This window comes from Canis lupus, chromosome 38 (assembly GCF_048164855.1).
Source record: "Canis lupus baileyi chromosome 38, mCanLup2.hap1, whole genome shotgun sequence".
In the NCBI taxonomy this organism is placed as follows: Eukaryota; Metazoa; Chordata; class Mammalia; order Carnivora; family Canidae; genus Canis; species Canis lupus.
In genome coordinates, this window is record NC_132875.1 from 2,639,367 (window position 1) to 2,667,107 (window position 27,741).

At 58.5% G+C, this 27,741-nt stretch overlaps 3 protein-coding genes across 9 annotated transcripts; 1 reads left to right on the plus strand and 2 right to left on the minus strand.

Annotated features, from left to right (window-relative positions):
• The first annotated feature begins 428 nt into the window (after positions 1–428).
• On the plus strand, positions 429–23,163 carry PPOX (protoporphyrinogen oxidase). 4 transcript variants are annotated; one of them, XM_072814387.1, is made up of 12 exons: positions 433–735; positions 878–1,012; positions 1,154–1,269; positions 1,391–1,523; positions 1,795–1,939; positions 2,032–2,231; positions 3,050–3,110; positions 3,274–3,392; positions 3,474–3,584; positions 3,684–3,833; positions 3,955–3,997; positions 23,099–23,163. In XM_072814387.1, exons 1-12 carry the CDS (start codon positions 649–651, stop codon positions 23,146–23,148), a joined length of 1,350 nt encoding a protein of 449 aa, XP_072670488.1. In that variant the 5' UTR covers positions 433–648; the 3' UTR covers positions 23,149–23,163. The 4 variants fall into 4 exon arrangements, with proteins under 4 accessions (XP_072670489.1, XP_072670488.1, XP_072670487.1 ...); XM_072814386.1 differs by lacking the exon at positions 23,099–23,163 and adding an exon at positions 4,089–4,306 and having other exon boundaries at positions 436–735; XM_072814388.1 differs by lacking the exons at positions 3,474–3,584; positions 23,099–23,163 and adding an exon at positions 4,089–4,306 and having other exon boundaries at positions 429–735.
• Positions 4,431–10,203, minus strand: B4GALT3 (beta-1,4-galactosyltransferase 3). 4 transcript variants are annotated; one of them, XM_072814393.1, is made up of 8 exons: positions 10,055–10,203; positions 9,136–9,210; positions 8,520–8,794; positions 7,602–7,837; positions 6,847–7,037; positions 6,595–6,717; positions 5,344–5,448; positions 4,431–5,213 (listed from the first exon to the last, which is right to left on the minus strand). In XM_072814393.1, exons 3-8 carry the CDS (start codon positions 8,779–8,781, stop codon positions 4,940–4,942), a joined length of 1,191 nt encoding a protein of 396 aa, XP_072670494.1. In that variant the 5' UTR covers positions 8,782–8,794; positions 9,136–9,210; positions 10,055–10,203; the 3' UTR covers positions 4,431–4,939. The 4 variants fall into 4 exon arrangements, with proteins under 4 accessions (XP_072670494.1, XP_072670495.1, XP_072670492.1 ...); XM_072814394.1 differs by having other exon boundaries at positions 8,520–8,817; XM_072814391.1 differs by having other exon boundaries at positions 9,136–9,279; positions 10,055–10,200.
• Positions 18,858–27,741, minus strand: ADAMTS4 (ADAM metallopeptidase with thrombospondin type 1 motif 4). The gene is made up of 9 exons (XM_072814385.1): positions 25,857–27,741; positions 24,480–24,803; positions 24,113–24,245; positions 23,392–23,562; positions 22,382–22,668; positions 22,088–22,274; positions 21,671–21,846; positions 20,538–20,713; positions 18,858–20,059 (listed from the first exon to the last, which is right to left on the minus strand). Exons 1-9 carry the CDS (start codon positions 26,952–26,954, stop codon positions 19,633–19,635), a joined length of 2,979 nt encoding a protein of 992 aa, XP_072670486.1. The 5' UTR covers positions 26,955–27,741; the 3' UTR covers positions 18,858–19,632.

Sequence of the window (27,741 nt, forward strand, 5' to 3'; positions counted from 1 at the left end):
AAGGCGCTGTTTACGGCGCCGCCTCCCCACGGAGCGGCCCCAGGGTCCCCACCTGCTCTCCCTGCCCCAGCGCTCGCGGGGCCTCCCCCAGGGCCGCCCACGCGCTCCCGCTCCCGCCCCCGCCCCGCCCGACGTGCCCGCCCGACGCGCCCGCCGGCGCCCCAGCGGTTAAGCGCCGCTCCCCCCGCGGGGGCGGGGCCGGGGGAGGAGCCTCCGCCAGCTCCGCGCCCCCATTGGCGGGCGTGATCCGGGGCCTCCCGCGGCCACCAATCCGGAGGCGGGAGAGCGGGGGGCGCCGGCGCGTCCGGGCCCAGAGGGGCGGGCGGAGCGGCGGCCTCGCGGCGCGGGGGTCGGGGCCGGGGTCGGGGTCGAGGTCAGAGGCGGGGGCGGGGCCGCGGCGCCCCGAGCCCTGCGCCGGCAGATAGCGCGGGCGGGGCCCTTATCCGGCGGCCGCGGCGCCCCGAGACCCTCCCCGCCTTCCCTCGGGCCTCCGCGGGTGCGCCGCGGGCCCTGGGCGGGGACCTCAGTGCCCCGCCGGGTCCCCCGCAGCAGCGAGCGCCGGGGGGTGGAGCGCGGAGCCTGCGGGGGCTGCTGCGGAGCCGGGACCCCGGGGCAGCCTGGCCATCGCCGCCGCCCCCAGGCTTCGCGATGGGCCGGACCGTGGTCGTGCTGGGCGGCGGCATCAGCGGCTTGGCCGCCGGTTACCACCTGAGCCGGGCCCCCTGCGCCCCCAAGGTGAGCGCCCAGTCGCGCCGGAGGGAGGCTCCTGCGGTCCTCTCCCCCGCTGCGGCCCAGAGGGAGCGGGGCCTCGTCCCCTGCAGACCCTCGGCCGCAGCCGCAGCCGTAGCCGTGCGGCGTGTGCCCCTCCCGCCCCCAGGTGGTCCTGGTGGAGGGCAGCGAGCGCCTGGGAGGCTGGATCCGCTCGGTCCGAGGCCCCGGCGGTGCTGTCTTTGAACTTGGACCTCGAGGAATTCGGCCAGCGGGAGCCCCGGGAGCCCGGACCCTGCTCCTGGTGAGGGGCCGGCGGGGTGCCTCGGAGGGACGCCTGGGGGGGGCTTGCCGGGGGGCCTCCCGGGAGGTCACGCGGGGCGGCGGTGCTGTGGGCCAGGCCCTTCCTTAGTTTCTCCTCTTCCCGAGGACGTATGGAGAGCAGGTCTCTGAGCTTGGCTTGGACTCCGAAGTGTTGCCTGTCCGGGGAGACCACCCAGCTGCCCAGAACAGGTTCCTGTACGTGGGTGGCGCCCTGCATGCGCTGCCCTCTGGCCTCAGGTAGGTCCCTACCGCCCGTCTTTCTGCCCTGCCCACGTCCTCCCCCCTTCCATTCCCCCGTCGCCCAGTCTGTGCGAGAGGAGCCGGATGGATGCAAATGACTGTGCCTTCCCCGGTGCAGGGGGCTCTTCCGCCCTTCACCTCCCTTCTCCAAACCTCTGTTTTGGGCCGGGCTGAGGGAGTTGACCACGCCCCGAGGCAAAGACCCTGATGAGACCGTGCACAGTTTTGCCCAGCGCCGCCTTGGACCTGAGGTAACACGGCCCGGAGGCCCCCAAGTCCCTGCCCTCCCTCCTAACCAGCGGCAGAGAGCCCCCTACGCAAACCTTCCACCTGGGGGCTCCTCTCTACGCACCCCGTAGTCGCCACAGCCCAGCGCTGGGAGAGAACGGCTGCCTTCTCCTCTGTTACAGTGGGACCGCACCCCACCCCACCTGCCCCACACCCCCTCCGGACCCCGCAGGGGCAGTGGAAGGTAGTCTGTGCACCCTCTTCCTTGGCCTCAATCCCAGTCTCCCCCTCAAGGTGGCGTCTCTGGCCATGGACAGTCTCTGCCGAGGTGTGTTCGCAGGCAACAGCCGGGAGCTCAGCGTCAGGTCCTGCTTTCCCAGTCTCTTCCAAGCTGAGCAAAGCCATCGTTCTGTTTTGCTGGGGCTGCTGCTGGGGGCCGGTGAGTGGGGGCTTGGTTCAGGGCGAGAAGATACTAAGAGCCTGCCGGGAGGCCCGGGCTGCTGATCTAATGATGATTCTTCTTTGCCGCAGCCTCTTCAGGGCACAGCCCTCGACCGGACTCGGCGCTCATTCGCCAGGCCCGAGCTGAGCGCTGGAGCCAGTGGTCACTCCGTGGAGGGCTGGAGACGTTGCCCCAGGCCCTTAACACCTACCTGACTAGTAGAGGGGTCAGTGTTCTCAGAGGCCAGCCTGTCTGTGGGCTAGGCCTCCTCCCTGGAGGCCGCTGGAAGGTAGGAGAGCCCCCTGGTGTGTCATGCGTGTTAAGTCTCCCTCTTTGGGCAGCCCGGGTGGCTCAGTGGTTTAGCGCCGCCTTCAGTCCAGGTGTGATCCTGGAGACCCGGGATCAAGTCCCACGTCAGGCCTCCTGCATTAAGCCTGTTTCTCCCTCTGCCTGTGTCTGTCTCTCATGAATAAATAAAATCTTAAAAAAAAAAAAAAGCCGGGGGGGATCCCTGGGTGGCGCAACCGTTTGGCGCCTGCCTTTGGCCCAGGGCGCGATCCTGGAGACCCAGGATCGAATCCCACGTCGGGCTCCCGGTGCATGGAGCCTGCTTCTCCCTCTGCCTATGTCTCTGCCTCTCTCTCTCTCTCTATCATAAATAAATAAAAATTTAAAAAAAAAGTCTCTCTCTTTGCCTGAATGTTTTAACCAGGCCAGGGTTGGCAGGACTAGTTACTGTTGTTTCCCTGCCCTAGATGCAGTTTAAACATGGGCTACCCTAGGGTCTTAGGCCTCGTTTGTAGATGATCCTCCAGGGCCTGTTTGGTCCAACTCTGGATAGAAGTGGTGCCTTCTATCCAGAAGTGTTTACAAGTGGCTTCATTAGGGGAAGGGACAGCCCAGCTCCACTGAACAGCTCAGAGAGGCCACACTGGCTTCCGTCCGGCCCGCTGCCTGCAATAATAGAGGGGGTGGGCTCTGTGCCCACTGCAGGTCGGTCTCTTCATCCTGGGGCAGCGCCCAGTCTCTCCTGCCAGTTTGGGGCCTGGGAGTCTGAGGCAAAATTCCCATTATCTCTCTGTCTCTCAAATGCTTGCATCCTGGCAGGTATCTCTGGGGGACGGCAGCCTGGAGGCAGACCACGTGATTAGTGCTGTTCCAGCTTCAGGTACTGGGGTAGCCCCCTCCCCTTCTCCAGCCAGAGTGAGGCACAGGGTTGCTTCCTGGGCCCGCAGGACTGTGCTGTGCCCCTGAACCGATCATCCCTGCGGGAGGCCTGGGGAATCTGCCAGAAATGCCTCCTGAGCAGGCCCCTGGCTGCTCTTCCCCAGTGCTCAGCAAGCTGCTCCCTGCCCAGGCTGCGCCTCTGGCTCATGCCCTGAGTGCCATCACTGCCGTGTCGGTGGTGGTGGTGAACCTCCAGTACCGAGGAGCTCGTCTGCCTGTGCAGGTAGGAGTGGCACGGAGGAATGAGCCCCCCCAGGCCCACCCCCAGCCCTTCCTTCCTCACTCGGTCTCTTCCTTTCTCCAGGGATTTGGACATTTGGTGCCATCCTCAGAAGACCCAGGCGTCCTGGGAATCGTGTATGACTCAGTTGCTTTTCCTGAGCAGGATGGGAGCCCCCCTGGCCTCCGAGTGACTGTGAGAAGCAGCAGCTTTGCTCAGTGGGGGTTTGCAGAGGGCTCGTCTGTGCTCAGTGCAGGTCAGGCCAGGCTGGTCAGTGCCATATTCTCTCCCCAGGTGATGCTGGGAGGGTCCTGGTTACAGACGCTGGAAGCCAGGGGTGGTCTCTTATCTCGGGAGCTGTTCCAGCAGCAGGCACAGCAAGCAGCTGCCACCCAGTTAGGACTAAAGGAGCCACCAAGTCACTGCTTGGTCCACCTACACAAGGTGAGTTGAGTAAGCACCCCTTAGCTCCCGCTGAAGGCAGGGGCTGGTAGGTCGGTTGTCGTCTACTCAGGCTTGGCCATCACCAACAAAAATGTCCCTGTATCCCCTCTTCTCTCCCCAGAACTGCATCCCCCAGTATACACTAGGCCACTGGCAAAAACTGGGTGAGTTTGGGAGGCAGCTGTGCTGAGGGGGGGGGGGCAAGGAAGCCAGACCCCCCCCAGCTGTAACAGTCCCTTCATCTTTTCCTTGCAGAGGCAGCCACCCAGTTCCTGGCTTCTCAGAGGTTGCCCTTGACTCTGGCCGGAGCCTCCTATGAGGGCGTTGCTGTCAACGACTGTATAGAGAGTGGACGGCGGGCAGCGGCTCGGGTCCTGGGCTCAGAACCTAACAGCTGATCCCCAGCTCCCACCTCCTCCTGGCCATGCTGGCGGCACCTCTTCACCCACAAAAATAAAAGTTGCTGGAACTTGGCTGGATCTGGTGGCTCGGTCACCTCCAGGCATAGGTGGCGGGGCTGGTGGTGGGGAGGAGGTCGGGGGTGGAGAAGCCAGCCACGAAGGCAGGCACAGGTGCCGGGGATGCAGCAAGCAGGAGCAGAGGCAAGACAAAGTCCTTTATTAGAAAATATATCAAAATCCCAGCCCCCTGAGGCGGGTCCAGAAGAGGAAGCTAGTCCAGCACTGGCAGAGAGTACCCAGGGAAGGGGTTCCTTCACCAAACTTACTTCCTCGGAACCATAAATAGAATAAATATTCACAGAGATCCCAGGAAAAGCCAGATCACTCTTCTCTCCATGGAAAAGGAAAGGACTTGGGGTCCAGCCCTGCTCTTACCCCAGGGGCCAGGGACTTTCAGGAGTCATCACATAAAATCATGACATCAGGGATTCACAGTCATAAGCCCTGGCAGGTGACCCTAGAAAGAGGGACCCCCAGGTCCGAAGGAGCCCAGCTCCAGTCCAGCACTGAGGGGAGGCCCCTGCCAACAGTGAGTAGCCCTGGAGTTCAGTTCCCCCACATCCCTCTAAGAGCAGTGAGGAGCTGAGGGTGGGGAGGACACAACCCCTCTGATTTAGTTTCATGATTGAGGTGGGCAGGAAGGAGTCAGTGTGAACCGTGGGGGGCTGTGTGGTTGGCAGTAGGCAGAGGGCCAGGCCTGGCCGGGGGCCGGCGCTGCAGCATCTCTTGACGGAAGGCCTGGGAGGAACCAGGTGGGTAACGGGGACCAGAGGGAGTCCGGGGGCCCCGAGGGTCAGTTCCAATGTCTGCTGTGATGTTGGTATAGAGAGGGCCCAGCTCTCGAGCCAGCAGTCGGTATGTCAGTGAGTTCATCCCATCTTGTGTCCAGGAATTCTGGGTACGGACCAGGAGGTCAAATCTGAGGGTCAGAGGTTGCAGAACTAAGGCCCAGAAAGAAAGGGCCAGGATCCTAAGGAGCTTTAGGAGTTTCCTGGCTAGAATGCAGAACCCTGGGGAGCCAGTAGCAATTCCCAGGCAGGCCTTCCTACCTGTGAGGGTTTTCCTCATTGCCCTTATCTCCTCGATGCTTCACCATCTTGTAGTGCCCCACCGATGTGGGGGGCCGAGAGATCTTCATTCCAGCCAGACGTACCCTGCGGGGAGAAGTGAGGGTGCCTTGGAAGGTTCTAAGGAAAGCTGCTGACGGGTGAACAGCAAGCCAGCAGGGAAGCCATTACATGTTTCTGAACACAACAACTAGTACTAGTCGGGCCAACAGAGTGCCACATACTCGAGAGAAAGTCAAACAGAGAGAAAGAAACTGGCACAAGAGGCTGTAGGTCTGCACGCATCCAAATTCTCAGGGGCTGTGCTGGGTGCCCTGGGGCCCTTCAACAGCTGGCAGAGGTAGGTTTGCACCTCCCATCTTTGTTTTTTAAGTAGCTCCCAGGAACTGCCCTGGCATTTGGGTCAAAAGGACAGGACAAGACCGGGAGTTGCAGACCCAAGCTCAGCAATTCCTACCTAGAACAGTGGCTGGGCTGCCTAGGCTCCCTCACCCCACACCCCCCACCTGCCCCCAGGGTTAGGAAAAGAATGAGACCAAGTGACCAGGACCTGGAAAGAAACCAAGGCCACCTCTGACACACAAGCAAGAACTGGAGATGGCCTGGGAAAGTACTGAAACAACACATACATTTAGAAATCGCTGGGTCCTTTACACACATACAGAGGACAAGAATTCAGAGGTTATCCCAGAGGGCACGAGGGGGAGGGGAGGCAATGGGTCCAGCGGAGCAAGCCCGAATATTCACACCATAGATAGGAAATGGGGTCAGCTGAGGTGAAAGGTCAAGATGTTTCACATGCTAAAAATGAGCCGGCATCGTTCCAGTGGCACAGACTTCAAACCTAACCGTGATTCTGGGTGATTCAGAGCAGAGCCCCTCCTCCCCAGCCCCATAGGAAGTGGTCTGGATGCAACGTTAGCAGAAGGCAGGACTGAAGCGTCTCTAGGCCCCTTTCCAGCTCTGGAATCCCGTGGTACTACAGCCTATTGATCTTCTCCTCTCTCCCAGAAACATAACTCACCAGACCTAGGAGACTAGAGGGTGACAGGATGGGGAGCGGCACGCAAAGCCTGACCCCGGTAGACGGAAAGAGCAAAGGGAGAGGAACCGGCGCAGTGCAGGGGCAGGGAGCTAAAGATGGGTGGTGCTAAAGGACCAGAGCCAGGGATGGCCTTGGAGAAGGGGATCCAGACCAGCGTAGGGGTGGGGCGTGGTGGCAGGAAGTCTGACCTGGTAGCAATGTCGTCATCCTCACCACCCCAGCCCCAGTATTCATTGGGGAAGCCGTTCATCTTCAGGTACTGGTCAGGGGTGAGTGCCGAGACTCCTCCAAAGTACTGGGGGTACGGGAGGCTAGGGAGAGAAAGATGCTTGGGTTCCACAAGTGTTTTGGGGAGGCATTCCTACCCCACGATCCCCTTGGCTCTCCTTCCAATGGATGGTGAATTTCCCTACTTCCCAGCACCCACTCGTGCCCTCTACCTGTATCCAAACTTGTTCATGGCAACAGCAACATGTCGGGGTCCTCGGGGGTCACACACATACAGATTGTGATCGTTCTCAGGCAGGAGGTCCACGTCGTGCAAAAACAGGCAGTCCCACTCCTCATCACGCAGGGCCTCCCGCACACCAACGTTTAGCAGCTTGGCCCTGTTAAATGTTCCATTTCCAGCCTGGGAGGTAATGGAGAAGAATCAGACCACATCTGTAGGTAGCATGGAGAAGGGGGTGCGGGCAGAAGTGCAAAAGAGAAAGGAGGGGAATCAAAGGGGGAAATGAGGCAGGGAGAGTGAACACACTTTCATTTGTCATTCAAGTCACTGTTTTTGAGCATCAGAATGTGCCTGATTACCTACAGGCTGCTGTTCAGCATTGCATCCCAACAACCAACAGCCATGGAAAACAGGTGTCTATTAGTTTTCACCTTTTGCCCCATTAAAGGGGGTGAAGAATCTTGTTCAAGGTCACATATGGGACAAATGGCAGGACTGATTTTGTCCAAATCTGTCCAATTCCAAATTTGTACATTTCCAAATTCAACCAAAGGAAAAATCATGGAAGGTACAGGACAGTCAGAGTGCCCTAAACAGAGTAAGGAGCATTATGGGGCTAACAAGCTGGCAGAGCAGTGCCATCCTGACCCTCTTAAAATTATTCCAGGGACCCACTATGTGAGAGTGGAGTGGCATTTACTTGAGGCTTCCTTACAAGAAAGAGTGGAGTAGGGTTGGAGGTACCTGGTGGATGACATAGATGCCATAAGCAAGCTGCTGGCGCTGCAGGAAGGGGTGCAGGTGGTAGAGCAGCAGGCGCAGGTGGTGCTCCCGGGCACGGTGGGGCACAATGATGGCTGTTCGGGAGCGGGGTTCACACCCTGCGGGACGGTACCGGCCCCCCGGTTCCACACGGGGATTCCTCTCTACAATCTCTGCCAGCGACGGCACTGGGCTAAAGGACACGGACACGGGACCCACTGTTGGGAGGGAATGACAAGGTCAGGGATTAGAGGGACGATGAGAAAAGAAGGACCTCTAGGGCCTGGGAACACGAGCGGCCCCGGCAGTCTGCTCCCCGAAGGGCTTACTCCGAAATCTCACACCTTGAGTTTCCCATCATTGGGACAGCTTTGCAAAGTCTGAAAGGCGCAGCCTCTTTAGCCAGTCTACTTTACTTTAGGGTTCCATAACTCTCTCCTGCCTCACTAGGTTAGAAGATGGAGAAAACAGGGGCGCCTGGGTGGCACAGTCGGTTAAGCATCTGCCTTCGGCTCAAGTCATGATCCCAGGGCCCCAGGACAGAGCCCTACGTGGCTCCCTGCTCAGTGGGGAGCCTGCTTCTCCCTCAGCCTCTGCCCTTCCCCCTGCTTGTGCTCACACAGCACGCACGCATACGCTCTCTCTCGAATAAATACATAAAAACAATCTTAAGAAGAAAAAGAAGATGGAGAAAACAGAAGGATTTCCAACTAACTACCTAAACCAGGGCTCACGTACAAAGGAAGCAATTCCCAGCCCAAGGCAAGAAGTACGTGGATTGGACGGGCAACGAAAAGTTGAAACCAGTTACATCAACCCCAGGTTCTAAGTCCACTCCTGGGGCCCTAGCCCTCACCCCACGCCTTGGCCTTCCCTTTACTTCCTCCTTTCTGCACTCACCTAAAAGAGGAGATCGTTCTGGACAGTAGGGCAGGCCTTGAGGAGCTGGAGGGCCCCCTGGGGCAACAGGGGCCCCCGGTAGGTGACTGAGGTTACTGTAGACATCATGGGGATGAGAATAGTCAAATGTCGGCCCCTGCTCTCGGCCAAATAGGGCACTGAGGCTCCGGAAGCCCCCCAGTGACAGGTACATCATGACAGCCAGCTGGGAGCCCACCAGCAGGGCCAGTGTGCAGGGCCGCTCCAGCAGCCTCCGCAACATCCTGGGCTGAGGTCTGAGGAGGGAGAGAGGAGAGTTCTGGGGGCCGTCAGGTGAAGAGCAAGCCAGCACAGAGACCATCAGTAAGAACCAAGGTGGTGCCAGGAGTTAAGAGGAAAAGAAGCAAAGAAGAAAGTCACAGAAGGGAGCACACAGGTGTAGAGACAGAATGTAACCACCAGCGGCCCGACCACCTGCCATTTCCAGCCTAAGTTTCACTCTCCTCCACCGCCTCCCCAAACCACTGGTGCCAACTACTCTCAGTCCCCACCCCCAAGGATGCTTACATCATTCAGGTCCTTGGCAAAGGAGTCTCTGGAGAACCTCCCTCCCAATTTCAGAGGGGGATGGACTCACCTAGGTTCAAGCTGTCTTCTTCGGGATCATGGGGGCTTCAGGGGGTCCCGGGGGCGCAGATATGTGAGGCATTATCTAAAATTGGAAATGTCACAGAGGACAGAGAAAGGCCATCCAGCGCTCCAACAGCGATCCTGGGACCAGCTGGAACAGAAGTGGTGGAGGATAACCGCGCACGCAGAGGGGCAGAGGTCAAGATGAGGGGGAAACCGGCTTCCCAGCAGGGGAAGTGAGGCCAAGTGGCTGGAGAGAAACAGGGAGGGCCCGGAGATGCTGGGTCCTCTCCGCCAGCTGCCCTACAGTGCCAGGTGCACGTGTACTTCACCATGCCCCAGCCCGACAGGACAACCTGTCCGGGAGAGGGGACAGGCTGCTAATGGAGACCGTCGCCAAGGGGTGAGTCCGTCACCACAGGATTGCGGGGCGGCCTCAGGAGGGCCCAGGGCGGGGTAGCAAACAGGTTCCTTCCCGTTCTTCCCGTGCCGGGGAGCCAGCTCCGCAGGTGCAGGGAGCGAGACCGCCTGGGAGCCGCAGGCCAACAGCCGGAGCGCGGCGGGGGCGCGGGGGGGGCGGGGGCGCCCTCTGCCCTGCCCACCCGGCCGGGTGCGAGCGGGGGCAGGCGGGGGCTCGCGGCCAGGGCCCCGGGGGGGGGGGGGGCGGCGGGGACCTGGGCCGGCTCACCGAAGGGGCGTGGCCAGCGCTCGGCGGGGGTCACGGCCCGGTTCCCTCGGAGCGCCCCAACCTCCCACCCCAACCTCTTGCATGTGCGATGTGAGCCCACCGGCCTCTGCCCGTATTTCCATCTGGGACCCGCTTCCCGCTCACGCCGGCGCCCAGCCGCTACCCGAAACTTCTCATCCTCCCGGCCGCCCGGACCCTTCTCCCGGGCCTCTCGCCCCATCATCCCCCGGCCCGGTACCTGCTCTCCTGCTGCCCGGCGTCACCGCCACCCCAACAGCCTGGCAGACATCGCCACCGCCATCTTGGAAGCGGGCGCCGCGGGGCGGGGCCTCGCGTCACGGGGCGGGGCTTCGCGTCACGGGGCGGGGCCGCCGGGGGCGGGGCACGGGGAGATGGCGGGGAGGGCTCTCCGCTCCGGAGCCACCCAGACCTGATGCCGCGTCCCCCCCGCCCCCGCCCCGGCCTGGGAAGACGGCGACTCACCCCGGGACTCCCTTCAGGGCCGAGCCTGACCCCGAGGCCGGGGCGACAGTTTCTGGCGCGCCCCCAGACCTGTCACCGGGGCCCAGCCCCTTCCCGGAGTGTTCGTGGGGCGCCCGCAACTTAGTGTCCCTGGGGATCAGGACTGTATCTCGCTCAGGATACATTGTTGCGACTGCTCGGGTCGCGCTTTTTTTTTTTTTTTTTTAAGATTTTATTTATTTATTCATGAGAGACAGAGAGAGAGGCAGAGACACAGGCAGGGGGAGAAGCAGGCTCCATGCAGGGAGCCCGACGTGGGACTCGATCCCGGTTCTCCAGGATCACGCCCTGGGCTGAAGGCGGCGCTAAACCACCGAGCCACCAGGGCTGCCCTCGGGTCGCGCTTTTGTATCCGTGTCCCGCGCTTTTGTATCCGTGTCCCGCAGGCCTTGAAATAGAAACGGTTAGTTAGTAAGACAAGGACACGTCGAGTGAGGAGGGAAGAGCGGCGGCTGCTTTATTTATTTATTTATTTATTTATTTATTCATTCATTCATTCATTCATTCATTTATTGGCTGCTTTAACGTAAAACTGTGTTTTTCCAGATATGAGTAAAACGGGTGCTTCATCAATCCGCAGTTACGTTTGTCTCAGGGCTCCCCCACCCTGGTAGAGCGGTGCCTTCCTTAGACGCAGGTGTCACACCCGAAAAACTTAGAATAACTAAAAAAAATAAATAAATAAATAAATAAAACTTAGAATAACTCACAGCGTCTACGTCCAAGGGAGGGGGAGGGGGGTAAACAGTATCGTGCCATAAATACGATCGCCCAGAACCTGCAACTCGCTCACACATGGAGACTCGGGAAACACTTCCTCCCAGAAGCCAGGGTTAGTGGGGAACCCGCTGGCACGTCTCTGGCTCATCCTTCCGCCTTAGGAGTTTGTGTTTCCGTGGGATCTCTCCTCCAATTTATCCACGTGCACATTCTGTGCAGATTGAGGGTCAATGAACCCCCAACTCCCTACATTGTACCCCCTAAAAAAGAACAGTTTTTGACTCCATTTTCGTATTCATTTCTGTATTCCAGAGCCGTAAATGTGTCTATTCTTCAGATTTCTTTTAAACTAGGTATCACATGGTGTTGAAAGGACGGAGCTTTCTAAAATGTGTCCCGTGTAACCCACCACCTCACCTGCTCCTCTGCAGGCAGGCGGGGACTGCTGCTCGTGAGACTTCGTGCTGCATAAGTGACCTCAGGAGCCTGGGTAGTTGACCTGGCCACCAGGTCAAAACTGGCCCCTCTGGTCTGGACGCCAAGAGCTAGAACGTTGCCTCGCTTCCCCTCTGACTCCCCTGGAAAGGAATCTGGGAGGGAAGGCAAACACACCTGGCCCATGCCCCTCGACTGTAAGGACAGGATAACACGGAAACGCAGCTTGCTCCAAACTGCACGTAGGCCAACAAATGTTTAACTTCAGATTCCATCATTTGCCCTGTAAATTCGGCCCTAAGGGGGACAGTCAGCTGGAAGTCCCACCCGAGGGGAGGACACTGCCCAGGCCTCTCAGTCGCCGCCTGTCTGGTCCCTCCACGGGACTCCCCACACCCCACCCTGGCTAGAGGTTGGATCTTCCAAGTACCCGGTTCGAGGTAACTCTTATTCTCCTTTACTGCTTGCAATTGCCCTCACCTCTGCTCAGATTTTCCTTTTCTTCTATTAGATTTTTATAATATCAATAAAGTGTTTTTTTCCCCTTTGAAACTGACGCAGCCATGAATCTTTTCTTTAGAACACACATCTGCCACTTCCCATGTGAGTTAAATAAACTCTGTAACATGTGTCCATTTTTACTTGGGTATCGACAAAAACCCTGTTCTTGGCCAAACTTTAGACAGCCTCCTCGGAGGCTTCTTTTCAAATAAGCCTCTTCCTTGGACGACTAGCCACTTTCAGCCAGGAGCCTGGCAAGTCCAGTTGGCCAGAATCTCCTCATCCCTGATTAACTTTCCCTCTACCGACCCCCTCATTCCTCCCCTGGCTGCAAGTGTCCCCTCGTCCTAGCTGGATTCAGAGTCGAGCCCAACCTCTCTCCAGTTGGGATGGTCTTCACATGTATTACAGTAGTCCTAAAAAAAAAGGGCTTCCTTACCATTTTTTTAAAGGTTTTTTTAAAAGATTTTATTTATTCATGAGAAACATAGAGAGAGAGTGTCAGAGACACAGGCAGAGGGAGAAGCCGGCTCCATGCAGGGAGCCCGACGCGGGACTCGATCCCGGGTCTCCAGGATCAGGCTCTGGGCCGAAGGCGGTGCCAAACCGCTGAGCCACCCGGGCTGCCCTTCCTTACCATTTGAATAAGTGTTTGAATAATCATCTCTTCAGCAGTGGGAGAGTCATAATTTCCCCTTTTTCTGAACATTGTATTTTAATAGGTGACTACTATTTTGGACACAGGAAACCATAAGTGCAAAAGCCTAAAGATGAGAAGGAGGGAGTTTGGGAAATTAAAAATGGATCAGTAAAGGGGCACCTGGATGGCTCAGTGGTTGAGCACCTCCCTTTGGCTCAGACTGTAATCCCAGGATCCTGCATCAGGCTTCCTGCATCTCCCTCTGCCTATATCTCTCCTGCTCTCTATGTCTCTCATGAGTAAATAAAATCTTAAAAAAAAAAAAAGGGGGGGGGGGATCAGTAGGGCTAGCCAGAAGGGCATAGTGAGATAGGAGATGGGAGTGGTGAGCAGGTGCCAGGTAGTGAAAGACTTCCTAAGCTACATAAAAGGAGTGGATTTTATCCTGGGGGCAAGAGGAAAGTGGTAAAGTGCTCTAAACAGAGAATTCTTCCATCAGAAGTTCACTCTGGGGGATCCCTGGGTGGCTCAGTGGTTTAGCGCCTGCCTTTGGCCCAGGACGGATCGAGTCCCACATCAGCCTCTCTGTCTCTCTGTGTCTGTCATGAATAAATAAATAAAAATATTTAGAAAAAAAAAAAAGAAGTTCATTCTGATGGAAACACAGAGCATTGACTGGAGTGGTCAAGACCGCAAGCAGGGACACCATTTAGGCAGGCACTTCAGAAATCCAGGAATGAGATGAAGTTCATGCAAAATAAGGCAATATCAGTGGGACTAAGAGGGAAGAAGTTATCTTTGGGGACTTTACACGGCCAACAGGACCTGGTGATTGAATGACTGTGCTACTCAGGGAATCAGAGGACTCCCAGATTTCTATGCAGGAAAGAAAATGGAAGGCCGCCTAGGGTACTCAGTTGGTTGAGCATCCGACTCTGAGTTTTGGTTCAGGTCATGATCTTGGGGTGGTGGGACTGACCCCTACATCGGGCTCTGCACTCAGCAGGGAGTCTGGTTGAAATTCTCTTCCCCTCCCTCTGCCTTTCTCTCCACTGACTCCTCTCCCTCATAAATATATCTTTAAAAGAGAGAGAGAGAATGGAAATGTGGTTCTCCCAGAGGAACTGTGTTCCTCCATGGTGTTCAGTTCTTGTAAAACTGACTTTCATCTTCTTTCTTTTTTTTTTTTTTTTTTAAGATTTTATGTATTTATTCATGAGAGACACAGAGAGAGACAGAGACACAGGCAGAGGGAGAAGCAGGCTCCATGCAGGGAGCCCGATGTGGGACTCGATCCCAGGACCCTGGGGTCACAACCTGAGCCAAAGGCCAAAGCTCAGCCACTGAGCCCCCCAGGAGGTCCCAACACTTATCAAATCTGGGGACAACTGGGTGGCTCAGCCTTGGGGCCTGCTGAGCAGGGAGCCTGCTTCTCTCTCTCCCTCTGTTTGATGCTCCCTCTGCTGTGCTCTCTCTCTCTCTCTGTGTCAAATAAATAAATAAAACCTTAAAAAAAAAAGAGTAATTTAAATCTCTATTTAGTTTCTCAAGGAAACATCAGAGGCCGAGGCCCAGGGAGGGAGAGAGAATGGAGCAGGAGCACATTTAATGCACAGCCCAGTCTTAAAATCCTCTCTCCCATTCAGCATTGTCCATTGAGATGGAAGCTTCTCCAACTACCCTGCTTGGCTCCTTACAGTATTATCCTCCAGCTTCAAGTCTGTTCACTTTACTTCTCTCCAGTTTTGCATAACAGAGAAGAGCCCTGGAGCTGACCCAGCAAGCAGAAATTCTCTCTTCCTCCATCACCATCCTACTCTCCTCGGGGGGCCTTGCAGTCTTACGGTCTATTTTTAGAAAAGGAGGCAGACACTTCCTCCAAGAATATTTCTGTGACCCTGTATTCCGTGCCAGGTGCCCCTCATCTACCACGGCATCTGTCACACTGGTCTGGCATTCTGGTCTCACCTTACTGTCTCAGCCACCAGACTGTGAACTCTGAGGATGGGGACCACGTCTTCCCTTTTATCATACCTTGAACGTAACCCAGAACTCTTAGCACAACTTCTGCAAAATAGCTCATCTTAGATCTGACCCAGACAGTTCCCTCATATAATTATTTTCTCATGCTAATGAAGGATGGTAAAGGGGGACCGGCAAGGAAGAGATTTAAGGGGAAGAGAAGCTGCATGTACTGACACTTAGAAGCCCCACACGGGGTCAAGCACTTACGCCGTTATATTCTTAAATTCTGACAACCTCTCCATAAGGCAGGTAGTAGTAATACCCATTTTACATGGGACGTCTAGGTGGCTCAGCGGTTGAGCATCTGCCTTTGGCCCCGGGTGTGATCTTGGAGTCCCAGGATCCATTCCCTGCATCAGGCTCCCCGCATGGGGCCTGCTTCTCCCTCTGCTCATGTCTCTGCCTCTCTCTCTCTCTTTCTCTCTCTCTGTGTCTCTCATGAATAAATAAATAAAATCTTTAAAAAATGGGGGGGAGGGGAATCCCTGAGTGGCTCAGCGGCTTAGCTCCTGCCTTTGGCCCAGGGTGTGATCCTGGAGTCCCGGGATTGAGTCCCACATCAGGGTGGCTCTCTACATGGAGCCTGCTTCTCCCTCTGCCTGTGTCTCTGCCTCTCTCTCTATGTGTCCCTCATGAATAAATCAATAAAATCTTAAAAAAATAAAAAATTTAAAAATGCCCATTTTACAGATAAACTGTTCACAACAATCAAGTAATTTAAGATCACATCATTACATGTAAATAGCAAAGCTTAGATTCAGTTTGACTCCAAAAATCTGTGTCCTTTCTCTACATTGTGAGAGCGTGATTTGATCCCAGTGTATAACTCAATGGCTTTATCGAACAAACAAATGCAATAAATAGTCAATCCTCCATGGAAAACTAGGTCAATTTATATATTTTCTTCCAACTCATTTCCAGGCCAAGAAACTCATATTTTCAGCTTCTCAATGCTTATATGCATCTGCATTATCAAGAGAATGTGCTGATGTATCTTTGTGAGGTTGGACGGGTGCATGTCCGAGTGTGTCGCTGTTTCTGTACTTGTGTATTCACTGGGTTCATATGGCCTGTGGCTGGTTTCCCAAAGACTGCGAGGGATGCCTTAAACGTACTTCCTCTCCTCTGTTTCCTTCCTAAGACGACTTAAGTAATCTGGTCCTGTCCCTATAGAAGGTCCTTTCTGGGGAAATTGGTGGGGATTGATGGTACGCCCCCTAGACCCCCCCATCCCCACTCTGTTCCTCTCAGACTTCCTCAGAGCAGTTTTAGAACTGGTGGTTTCCCTCAGAGGTCAGCTGGTTAGGTCTTGCTGCCCGTGTTCTGGCCTCCCCTCTGGCAACAGTCAATGGGGAAGTATTCAGTTGGTTCAAGAGCATTCTCTCGGCCAATAAAATAATACATTGAGGGGATCCCTGGGTGGCGCAGTGGTTTGGCGCCTGCCTTTGGCCCAGGGCGCGATCCTGGAGACCCGGGATCGGATCCCACATCGGGCTCCCGGTGCATGGAGCCTGCTTCTCCCTCTGCCTTTGTTTCTGCCTCTCTCTCTCAGTCTTTCATGAATAAATAAATAAATAAAATCTTTAAAAAAAAAAATACATTGAATTCCATTCTCTTCCCCTCACAAAGCCCTGACCAATGAGATGCTGGTATTTCTCCCTTACCGTCCATCTGATATTTTAGAGACTAAATACAGTAATACTACATAGAGGTTAAAGAACTGGGGCTTGGGTTGGAGTAGGAGTAAACAAGGGTAGCTCACCCCAGAAACCTGGCTTTCTCATCCCCACTGCAAAAATAGAGGTTGGACAATTGCCCAGATTTCCTCTGTGCTCACCACGGAGGCAGAAAGGGCTTAAAGAAATTGGCTCTGTTCAGTTATTGTCCTACCTCCCTACACCCAGCCCCCATGCACGACACTTACCATCCCATAAAATGGGTGTCTGCTGGAGCTTCCCCAAGGATAGGGTGCTCACTGCACCCCCCCCTCCCCCCGCCAGTCCCTGATTGGTTTTTCTTCCTCTCATCATTTTTCCCTTTTCCCTCTAAGACCAGATACTTGAGCTGTCTGGGTGCCTACTTCTTTCCTGTTAGGCCTGTTTCTCCTCCAATTGCTCGCCCAGACCCCAGCACAGGCCCATGGGTAGGCCAACTGGGGAGAGACACAGCGCACATGTTGGCTCTTGCAGGGAGGTATGAACTCCCCCCTGTCCCAACAAGCGCTGGCTGGACTCCTGAGTCCAGGACATTAGGCCGAGTCTATAGCCCGGGTACAGGAAGGGTGGTATGGGGGAGAGCATTCCAGAAAGGGGTCGGGCCTTGCCTGGGATTGAACACGTGATGCCCATCACTTTGCTTTGAGGCGCTGGCCCTCTGTCCTCCCCTCACTGTATGCCTCCGAGCACTCACACACCCCCAATCACAGACGTGGCCGCTGAGCTCAATCCCTTTCTGGGAAAAACTACTACTTTTTTTTTTTTTTAAACTTTATTTTTTCATTTTATAGAGAAAGAGAGAGAGAACGAGCAGGGGGAGGAACAGAGGAAGAGGGAGAAGGAGACTCCCTGCTCAGCAGGGGCCCCGACATGGGGTTGGATCCCAGGACCCCGGGATCTCGACTTGAGCCAAAGGCAGACGGTTCACCCACTGAGCCACCCAGGTACCCCTGGGAAAAGCTTCTTTAGGCCAGTCAGAGCCCTACTCAGTGAGCGAGAGCTTAGCTTCCTGTTAGAATAATACCTGTGCAAAGGTGAGAAGGCCATCAGGGCAACCTGTTCCCCAGCCAGCCTGAGACTCACGCCTCCCTTACCCTCCTGGCCATGAAGTCTGGCCTTGGCCTCCCACAGATCTGGCCCTTATCATGCGGTTCTTTGTATCTCTCATTGCTTCTCTTTGCGGGGGTGCGGCGCCCTGACTGTGTGTACCTGGCAGAAGGCGCAGGCCTTGGCTCACCGTCCCCTGAGCTCACAGTCCTGAGATCTGTAAACCCGCTCTCGGTGGCCTGGCTTTGCTAGCTCCATGCAAACAGTTGGGGCCCCCTTGTCTGTCTCCTGTTCACGCCTCCTCCAGGCTGGCTGACAGGAGGGGGGGAGAGCCCAGGAGCCCGGGCTGCAGGGGGAGCACTGGAGAGAAGGGAGGGTCCTGTTGCCGCCGAGCCCAGGGAGGAGGCACTGAGTGCAGCACTGCCCAGTGCAGGAGGTACAGGACTCGGTGAGCAGCACCCAGCCCCGGGGGCGCAGCACCCAGTGCTCCCACAGGCTCCTCGACCCCGCCCCCGCCCCCCATGATCGCAGACACTCCAGAGTGAAGCCCCCAGCTCCCCCACCCCCTGGCTGCGCCCCCATCTCAGGGAGTCTTCACCCAGGCTCCCCGCCACCTCCGTACCCAGGCCCTTTCTTGGTCCCCAGAGGTCCCACTGTTGCCATTTGGGCAGGACCCATCGGCCGGCAACCCGTCCCAACCCCGTGGCCTTCCCGCGTGCCCCTTAGGTGTAGTGGAGCCTGGAGCCCTGCTAGCACCCCTGCCCTTCCCCTCGGTTGGCCCAGGCTGCCCGCCCCCACGTCATCCCTCTTGCCCCCTGGGCTGTCCCCTACCAACCCAGGTCCCGCTCCTCTTTATTAAATCCCGTCCTAAGGTCACGTCTTCGGAGAAGGCTGCTGTGTTTACACTGGCTGACGGCAGGCCGCCCGACCTCACCCGGGCCTCCCACGGGGCTCAGCCTTCATCGGATCGGATCGTTTGATCCCCCCCTACCCCGAACGACCCAGCGGGGCCCCAACACACACCATCTCCCCGATACCACCAACTAGTAAGATGCTGAACCCCGGGCTCAGACATGGCCCCCGGACTCCCCCGTGCAGTGCTCTACCTCTGCCGTCGGCCCCAGGGCCCCCTAGAACTCTCGTGGCTAAGTGCAGGCCTGTTCCTTTGCACGGTCTTTCTCTTACCAGTTATGCTTATAGCCCAGTACTTATGACTTCTCTGATGCCTGGAGGTCTCTGGGGATTGGGACGTGACCGTCCTTTGTCTGACGCTGTCCTGCCAACCGGAGGAATGTGGCCTGGGGCCGAGGGAGGCACCACTGGTGCGGGCAGTGCCACCTTCCGGGGCGCTGGGAACCCCAGGGGCCACGGAGCGGGTGGCGAGGTGATGACAGGTCTAAGGGTGGCTGTCACTGCTGGGCGCCGACCCAGTGCCAGACGTTGTGCTAGTTCTTTATTTACATTATTTAGGCCTCACAACACATTTCCAAGGGAGGTATTGTTATTGGCAAACGAGGAAACTAATGTTCAGAGACGGGGAGCCAGGGTGCAACCCACATCTCTCTGACTCCGAAAGGAGCACATAAATAGCAAAATTCAATATATATTTTAAAAATATGATAATCCCTTACTCCCTGAAGGCCTATACAACCCTCAACTCTTCCTTTCCTAGAAAACAGAATTCAGGGAGAGGAAGGCAGGGCAGGATGTACCTCATACACAAATACACACACACACACACACACACACACATTCACATACACACAGATCACTTATGCCTATCGCCACCACCCTGGATTTCCTAGCCAGGGTGAGGGTTATGAGGGGTGGAAGTCAGCTTCCCCAGGACCCTAGCCCTCATCCCCTTCCCTGGTGCTAAATAGAAGTGAATAAATACTAAATAAATACAACTGCCCTCCCCTCTGGCTTCCCCCTCCCTCCTGTGACCAGCAGGGCAGAGGGGGCAGTTTAGAGAGGGGACTGTCCTCCAGCCCCGTCCGTCCACCACCCGTCACTGCCATCCAGGGCAGGAAACCAGGGCAGGGCCAGCCTGCGCATCAGGGCAGGGATGAGGGCAGGCCTCATCCTCTCCGCCCCTCCCCGCGGTGTCCGTGTGTCCGCGTGTCCGCGGAGGCAGCTGCAGGAGCCACCTCCTTTTCCCTGCTCAGTCCGAGGCCCCGGTGCCCGAAAAGGGCAGCGGGGATGATGGGGTTATTTCCTGCCCGCCCAGGGGCGCCGCCGGAGGATCTCCAGAATCTGTGCCTTGCGCTGCAGCCAGTCCTGGGGCGTGGGACGGGCTGTGGCAGGGGCCGGCCGAGGGACGAAGAAGCTGTACCGCAGGCGCGCGTTCTGGGGGTTGCCCGCGACCAGGACCTGCAGCGTTAAGGGCTGGGCCAGCGGCCCGTGGCCCGACAGCGTCTCAGAGGCTGCAGTGGCCCCGCTGTAGCGGAGACTGACTGCCCCGGGCAGTACCACATCCGTGGGAGAGGGCATGAGCGTGTATTCGCCGTTGAGGGCGTAGGAGCCATCGGGGAGCTTCAGGGCCAGGTAGAGGCTCCGGAGCCCAGGGGTCCCCTGCTGCCGGACGAGGATATGCGTGGCCCCCGCGGGGATAGTGACCACATTGTTGTATCCGTACCTGCGTGGAAAAAGAAGAGGGGCGGCTCAGCACCTTCCTGAATCCCCCGGCCTTTCTGAGCTGCGTGTGTATGACTGTGAGTGCGAGTTTGTGTGTGCAGAGGGTTGTCTCCCCAGACCCGAGTGAGGTGTCCAGCCTACATGTGAGCTCCACGCAAACGCATGCACTCTCCTCCCTCTCGGCTCCAGGCCTTCACGACTGGGGCCCCCTTACTGCGGTGCTGGCCTAAGCCCGCCACCTTGGGGTGGTCCAACTCCCCCTCTCCCTCCAGGAGCAAGTCACCCCCTGGGGAAGCCTTCCCTGATGCCCCCCAGGCCCTCACAGCAGCCCCAGGCTGACACCTGTTGAACAGGTAGGACACTGTGCTATAACTACTCATCCGTCTCCCCCACTAGACTATGAGCTCTTTGAGGACAGAGTGTCACGTCCATGTCTGTAGCCCCCGGGTCAGCGAAGAGGAAATAAATAGTGAATGAACCTGAATTTTCTGAAGGAGCCAGACTGCTTACTGCAGCTAGAACCATCCCCACCGCACACCATGCACTTGTCAAACTTTTTTTTGGAGCCAATGACACGGTCGCAGCCAGCATGGATGCAGCGGCCCTGGACACACACCGAGGAGCTGTCCGGGGAACAGGGAGTCCCATCTACCACCTGCCAAGAGAAGGAGCAGTGCAAAGAGTTCTTCTCTTCCTAAGTCGGGAGGGTTGGTGAGCCCGACGCGACCCGCAGCCTGCCAGGGAGGGGACGTCATAAAGGCTGGGTGGGAGGGGAGGTAGATGGGGTGTGGGGTGAGCCCCAGCCACGCTAAGGGGTAATAATCCCAACGAGAGTAGAAATTTTAAAGGCCATCATCTTCAGAACGCTCGTTCTGAATCAGGCGCCGTGCTAAGTGCTTTAGAAGCTGGGATATAAATCTTACAACCGCCGTTTGAGGTTTCTAGAGACAGAACACTGAGGTTTAGAAAGATGAAGAGACTCTCCCAAAGCTGGGACAGCTGGCAAACAGAGGAGCCAAGACGAAACTGTGGGTCTGACTCTCAACACCAGCCCTGAACCTGGACGGAAAGTACCCAGATGGACGCTAGAGGGCGGCCGACGTGTAAGATTTCTCCCCAGGGTCGGGCCGCAAGTCTGCTAGGGCTTGTTCTTCCCCAAGCCTTTGACATTCGGCCCTATCCCAGACAGGGAGTCTGGGGACACCACTGCCTCCAGGAGGCCTGTCCAGTGAGGGACTGGCCTTCCATGAGCCAAACGAGGCCTCCCCTGTAATTGATAGAGGAGCCCACAGAAGGGGGGGGTCAAAGACTTGCCCAAAAGGCCATGTCCGTTCTCACGAAGTCGAGACGTGGGAACTGGGAGATGGGAAGGGAGAGAAAAGAAACCAAGGGAAATGGGACGGGCTAGAGCTGCCTGGCTGGCGACTTATCCAGAGTCTGGGGCTCGTTTCCCAAATGCCTGCAGATGGTGAGTGTGAGTGGACCCAACGCTGGCCTGACGTGGCTGTGGGGGCGCCGGCCACGGTGCTGCTTTGAGGGATCTTGGCCATCAGAAAGTTGGGGGCTTCGGGAAAGAGTGAACGCAGACAGTGCCCAAGCATCTGGCCCTCACCCGCGGCTCCAGCACATAGTAGTAGCCCAGGGCCCGGGCCTGGCAGGTGAGTTTGCACTGGTCCCGGGGTGCCACACCGGTGTAGCGCGGGACCCAGTCCATGGGCCCCGGGAAGCTCTTGAAGAGGTCAGTGCGGTGGTTGTAAGCAGCACACTGCTCCTCACGGAAGGTCAGTGCTGTCGGGGTAAGAACGGCCAGTCAGAGCCCTGTCCTCACGACGTCCCGTGCGAGCCCCTCCACCAGAGCCACCCAGACCTCAGGGCAGTGTGGCACTTCGCTCCCCCACAGACTGCCAGAGAAGGTTCCTGAAGGGTGACGTCACTCCCCTCAACAGCAGGGATAGTCTCCACACTCAAGGGGACGATGGTTCCTGCTCGACCCCCCCGCCCCATGGCTTCTGTCCCTCCCATGCCTCACCTGAACCAGTCGGGCAGTCCTGGGTGTTGCAGGAACGGAAGCGGGTGCGGCGGCCCTCACAGTACTTGCCACCGTTCCGCGGGACAGGCCTTGTGCAGTCCCGGGAGGAGAACTGGACGCCGCCCCCGCAGCTCCGAGAGCAGTCGCCCCACGGTCCCCAGGGACCCCAGCCACCAGCCTGTGGGATCTGCGGAAACACAGAATGGGAGGGTGGGATAAGTCCACGCTCTCCTGGGCTCAGGGTCGGCCCCGCTCCTCCAGCCCCGCTGCCCCATCCCTGCCCTGGCATCTCACATTGAAGTCCTGCAGCTGGTCCACGTGGAGGCAGCGGCCACCCATGCAGGCCTGTGCTGGCCCACAGGGGGTGCCGTCGGCCCAGGGCGAATGCTTGGTCTGGCACATGGCATGGCCATTGAGATGGCCAGAGCACCAGAGGGCAGCACAGGGCGGCGGCAGCTGCGGACAATGGCGTGAGTCGGGCCCGAAGGTCAGCTGGCACTGGCGATCAGCGTCATAGTCCTTGCCGGGGAAAGTCACAGGCAGATGCAGGGGAGCCTCTGGCTTGTCTAAGAGACAGTGCCCTGGGAAGGAGGTAAGGGTAGGAAGTCAGCAATGGGCTGAGGGATCAGTCTAGATGGCTAGCGGAAAGCCTAGCCTCCCCAGGGCCTGATGGATCCTAGAATCCAAATCCCGGGGCTGGAAAAAGCTTCAAGTAGCAGATACAACTTATCGGGCACTTATTATGTGATGGGCACTGGCTAATGGCCTGACCAACCCCTCTGGGTTACCCATGGCAAACGCCCACGAGGGGGTTTCCGTTATTATGCCTGTCTTACAGGTCAGCCACGCGGAGGTGAAGAATCCTCCAGACACGTGTCTACACACGTCCGAAGAACAGAATCAGGATAGGGATCCCAAGTACTAAGTCTTCCTACCTGTTCTAACCGACTACAGAGCTCTCGAGTCTGCCCAGCGGTAGCCATCCTGCCAGGCCTGCACACCCCGGGTGACAGGCAGTCACCTTCTTCACAGCCAGCCCTTTCTCAGGTGAAGAGCTTTGACCCTTAGAAGGTCAGATGGAACTGTACTGTACCAAGAGTGGCCTGCCTTGGCCTGCCTCAGCCGTGCCATTCGTGCGAGAAGGAGTGGGAACCACACAAAGGCAGAAGCGTCTCGCACCCCATCCCACACTGCAGAGGAAAGCCAGCTGAGGAGCCACGGGGGACCGTGCAGAATGCAGCAGGAGAGAGGACCACGGGCGGGAGCGGAGCGCCCCACAGGGAACAGCAGCGCCATCTGCTTACCGTAGCCGTTGTCCAGGAACTCAGTGATGAAGTGGGCACTACAGGGGGACCAGGGCTCCTCGGGGTCCACGTGAGCCATGACAGGAGCCATGACATGGCGGGAGGTGCTCCCAGGCCCATTGAGATCAGCACATGACTTTGAGTTGTCGTGGAGCATGTTGAAGACGTGGCCTGTGAGAGCAAAGGCTTTGCTAGGGCCCGAGGGTCCCATCTCTGTGCCTTCAGGGGGCTTCAAGCCCATGAGGGGCATGCAGGGCCGCCGCAGTGGACGGTCAGATCCATTCCCTGTCCTGCCCTGCGCCCCCCCCATCTCCTTCTGGAGCTCTAGGGCTCTTCAATATGCGGTCCCTGCTGCTCTGTCTCCGCTGCTCCCCAGACACACTCAGGGCACCTCCCTCCCCACTCCTCCTGTAGCCAACATTCCTAACCTTGAACCCCCCCAATTCCATCACTGACCCTTAGGAATAGTATCTCTCTCAAAATTGTGCCCTCCCCCCACCACACACACAAAGGGTTCACAGTAAATGTCCACACACTATCTCATTTAATAGAAAAATCTGCATGTCAACACCCACAGCAAAGAAGGATAAGACCCCTAGGCCTAGGCCTGGGGAGGAGGGAGCACTACCTTGTGACCCCCATTTGCCTTCTAGTGGTCTCCCTGTCCCCTGATACCTCTCTCATCCATCCCGGTTGCCCCACAGCCCTACTCCCACGTTACCCAGTTCATGAGCAGCAGTGAAGGCCGACTGAAGCCCATCATCCTCCACAACAGCACAGCTCCGAGCCGGGTCACACACAGTGCCCACGTCGGCCATGCCCAGAGTGTCACAAGTAGACACCCCGCACAGGTCCTGTGGAGAGGGATCGGAGAAGATGCGTGAGGAACTACGACCCCAGGGCCACCGGGGACGAGGGCTGGGTCGGTGGGGACCTGGGCACTGAGTGCGCCGTCAGGGCCCGGAGGGCAGTGTGGCTGGGGCCAGGTGCCACGTTGAACAACTCCAAGGGCACCATTTCTAGCACGGTGCACACGACGGTGCTCTGGGAGTCGGGCAGCGCCTGGCCGGGGGCTGTCGGGGCCTCACCTGCCGGGTGAACAGAATGGCCGTGTCAAAGTGGTCAGGGTCCGAGTCCTCGGGGGTGTTGAGTCCTCGCTGCCAGGCGCAGAAACTGCGCAGGGTCTGGGCGGCGCTGGGCCCCACTTGGGGCCCTTCCTCGCCGGGCCCCAGAATCACGAGCCGAGTCACCACCAGGCTGACGGGGTTGCGGATGCTGGGGTGCTTGAAGGCCTTGGCTGCCGCGGCCATGACCGTCAGCAGGTAGCGCTTCAGGCCTGCGCCGTGAAATGCTGCCATCTTGTCATCGGCCACGACCAGAGTCTCCACGAAGCGACTCAGTGAAGCAAAGCGCTGGATTGGAAGAAGGAGGGAGCGGCGTGGGGCAGCCTCCCGGGCCGTGGCCCCCTCCCGCTCCCGTCTTCCTGGGCCGCAGAGCCCACGGCATTCCTGGCGGGTCGCCGGGCCCTCCCCCAACCCCGGGCCCAGGGCGCTCTGGCGACTCCAGACTCAGCTGTTGGTTCTGAGAAGGGGAGGGGAAGGGGCTGCCACGTCCCCGGCTGCTGCGGAGCCCCAGAGGTGAAGGCAGCTGGGACTGCCTCTGGGAGGGGCCCCGGGGTCCCCCAGGCCCGAGTGCGCTGGGGCCTGCAGCGGTGCAGCTAGAGGGCCGGGCTGCAACGTGTCTGCCCTGTGTGGTTGGAGTAACCATTCAGTCAGCAGCTAGGGCCGGGGCCAGATCTCAGCGTGGCGGGTGTGGAGGGCGAGCGGCTGGTCTGGATTAGAGCTGGAGAGGGCGGGGGGAAGAAGGGGGAGGCGGGGAGGGGGAGGGAAGGATGGAGTGTCAGGCAGCCCTGCAGTCGTCCGCAGTGTGGGAAGGGGACCGGCCGGGGGAGGTAGGGGACGCCTCTCCTCCCCGTCCACTTTTGCCCTACTTTGCAGTTTTGCCACAACTATTTCGAAGGCAGCACCAGGAGCCAGAGGCCAATCCCTTGGGCTTCAAACCTCCCTCCTTTAGCCGGCGGTGGGGGTTGAAAATCAAATTGGGGGCACAGCAGAGTCAAGGCCAAGGGGGCGGTTAGGAAAGCCTCATGGCAGGAGGTGGTGCCAGCAGAATGCGGCGGCCAAGCAGGGTCGGGGTGGGCAGAGGGGCGGGCACTCCCAGCCTGGAGTCTCTGGCCCCTCTGGGAACCCTCCTTGGGACCAGCAGCCTGGCCAGGGGCAGGGCTGGGGCAGGGAGAAAGCAGAGCCTTCCCAAGGAACGAGGCCGGCAGGGGGAGGAGAGGCAGGCAGGAGGCAGGGATGCAGCAGGATGGCCAGCAGTGGAAGTGGGTGGAGAGAGGGTGAATGGGGGTCAGTAGGACACGCATGGCGGGAGGACGCCGCAGGACAGACTCCGGGGCTGCCTACCTTGGCTCTTCGAGGGCTGGGGCTGGGATTCCCGGGGGGAGCCTTGACGTTGCACATGGGGCCCTGGCCACTGGCGGGACTCTTCCGGCGTAGGATGTGAGCCCCGGGCCCTCCGGCGGAGTTCAGGGAGCCCCCCTCCAGGGGCTGGATGTGCAGTTCGGTCCCCCGGTACTGCAGCACCCCTAGCAGGGCTCCCCCGTCCCAGTGCAGGGACGCCACCGACTCCGGATCTCCGTTGATGCTGCCGGTGAGGTAGGTGCCCGGCTCTGCGCCCCCCAGCAGCTCAGGTGCGCGGCCCAGGTACTGCACCGTCAGCCCCTCGACCCGCACGCCGGGGTCCTGCTCCAGCTCTAGCAGCAGCGTCTCCCCGAAGGCGGGCAGGCGGCACAGAAGCCGGGCGGGGGCGCCCAGCCCCGGCGGGACGCTGCCGTTGAGCCGCTCGGGAAACACGATCTCCTCCTCCCGGGGGAGGGGGCCGGCCGGGCGGCCCGAGGGCAGCAGGGCGCTCAGCAGCAGCGGCAGCAGCAGGCGCGCCGCCGGCCGGGCCGTGGGCAGCGCGGGCAGCGGCAGGCGGGGCCCGGCGCCCCACAGCCAGCACCCCGCCAAGCCCCTCCGGGGCCGCCGGTCCGTCGGGGCCATGGCACTGGCGCCGCGGACCGGGAGGGATGGAGGCCGGCTGCGCACCAAGTTCTCCCCGCCCCGGCTTTGGAAAACTCCTCTCCGCAGCCTGGGGGCTCGGACTTGTGCCAGGGTCAGAGGCAGAGTTTGCAGGGGGGCTGGGGACCGTCGGCGGAGATGGAGGGAACCTGGCCCTTCGGCTGCGGAGAGGCGCCCGGTGGCCTGGCTCCTCCAAACTCCTCTCGCACCCCCTCCTCTCCCGGGTCTTTGTCTCCCTCTGCCCGTGCCTCCTGCAGCCCCTCGGGCCTCCCTGTGCCCCTCACACTGTCTGGCCTTCCTCTGGGCCTGCCCTGTCTCTGGCTTCGTCCGCTGTGCCTTTGTCTCTGTCTCTCTCCTCCTCTCTCGCCCGTGTCTATGTGTCTGTGGGTCTCCCCGTGGGTCCTTCCCAGCCTCTCTCCGCGCGCCAGCGCTTTTAAGCATCTCGAGCTTCTGCGATTGGCTGAGCTATAAGCCATTCAGCCGGGAGCTCTGTTGGTAGGACTTAGATGGTGTCTCATTGCTTCCCAAAAATCCCAGTTTTGTTTTCCTTTAAAAAAATAATGGGACTTGCCCAGGGGAGGAGAATCTCCAGCAGCCGGATGGATCATAGGCACTGGGCCAGCTGATGACATAGCCTTTCCCCAAACCCCACAGTCGGCTCTCAGCTGTCTCTTTCCCTTTTTGGTGGGACAGAGCCCCAGGAGTGGTAGGAAGTCAGGGAGGGAAAGGGCCTGGTCAACACGCACAGAAAGGCCACGGTCCCAGGAGAATTCTCGCTCTCATTCTCTAACCTGGCACGGCCTCCTTTTTCTCAGGGCTTCCTCGCGCTGCCCTCTGCCCCTAGAGGCTGGTTTCTAGAGCCCAGGCAACTGAGTGAACTGCCAGGGAAAGACCCTGGGGAGCAGGTAAGGAAGCACCCAGAGGGCAGAACAAAGAGAGGAGGTGGCTGGACTTGGACCAAGCGGTGGGAGAGGGAGCAGGCTGCAGGGATACCCGGCAGGCGAGGAGACAGGGATCAGACAGCTTACTGCCCAAAGGTAGGATGAGTCTGCTTAGAAAGGGCAGGCACACGCAGCAGGCAGGGGAGAAGACAGGAGGGGTTAAGGACTTTTCCTTTTACAGAAGGAAGATCCAGGGTGGCACCTCTTCTTCTTTAACAGCCCTCTCCTGCAGGCTCCCCGTTCCTGAGTTACCACTACCCACCCCCTCCAAAGCCCCAAAGCCCGGA

Bases quoted from the DNA above. Each gene is read 5' to 3' on its own strand.
- PPOX (XM_072814386.1), top strand. From the start codon at position 649: ATGGGCCGGACCGTGGTCGTGCTGGGCGGCGGCATCAGCGGCTTGGCC. The intron at 3,585-3,683 runs GTGAGAAGCAGC...TTCTCTCCCCAG, and splicing joins CCCCTGGCCTCCGAGTGACT to GTGATGCTGGGAGGGTCCTG. The intron at 3,834-3,954 runs GTGAGTTGAGTA...TTCTCTCCCCAG, and splicing joins GCTTGGTCCACCTACACAAG to AACTGCATCCCCCAGTATAC.
- B4GALT3 (XM_072814393.1), bottom strand. From the start codon at position 8,781: ATGTTGCGGAGGCTGCTGGAGCGGCCCTGCACACTGGCCCTGCTGGTG. The intron at 7,838-8,519 runs GTGAGTGCAGAA...CCCTCCCAACAG, and splicing joins AGAACGATCTCCTCTTTTAG to TGGGTCCCGTGTCCGTGTCC. The intron at 6,718-6,846 runs GTAGAGGGCACG...TTCTCTCCCTAG, and splicing joins ATGAACAAGTTTGGATACAG to CCTCCCGTACCCCCAGTACT.
- ADAMTS4 (XM_072814385.1), bottom strand. From the start codon at position 26,954: ATGCTTAAAAGCGCTGGCGCGCGGAGAGAGGCTGGGAAGGACCCACGG. The intron at 24,804-25,856 runs GTAGGCAGCCCC...CTTCCAATCCAG, and splicing joins CCAGCCCTCGAAGAGCCAAG to CGCTTTGCTTCACTGAGTCG. The intron at 22,669-23,391 runs GTAAGCAGATGG...CCTCCTTCCCAG, and splicing joins GTTCCTGGACAACGGCTACG to GGCACTGTCTCTTAGACAAG.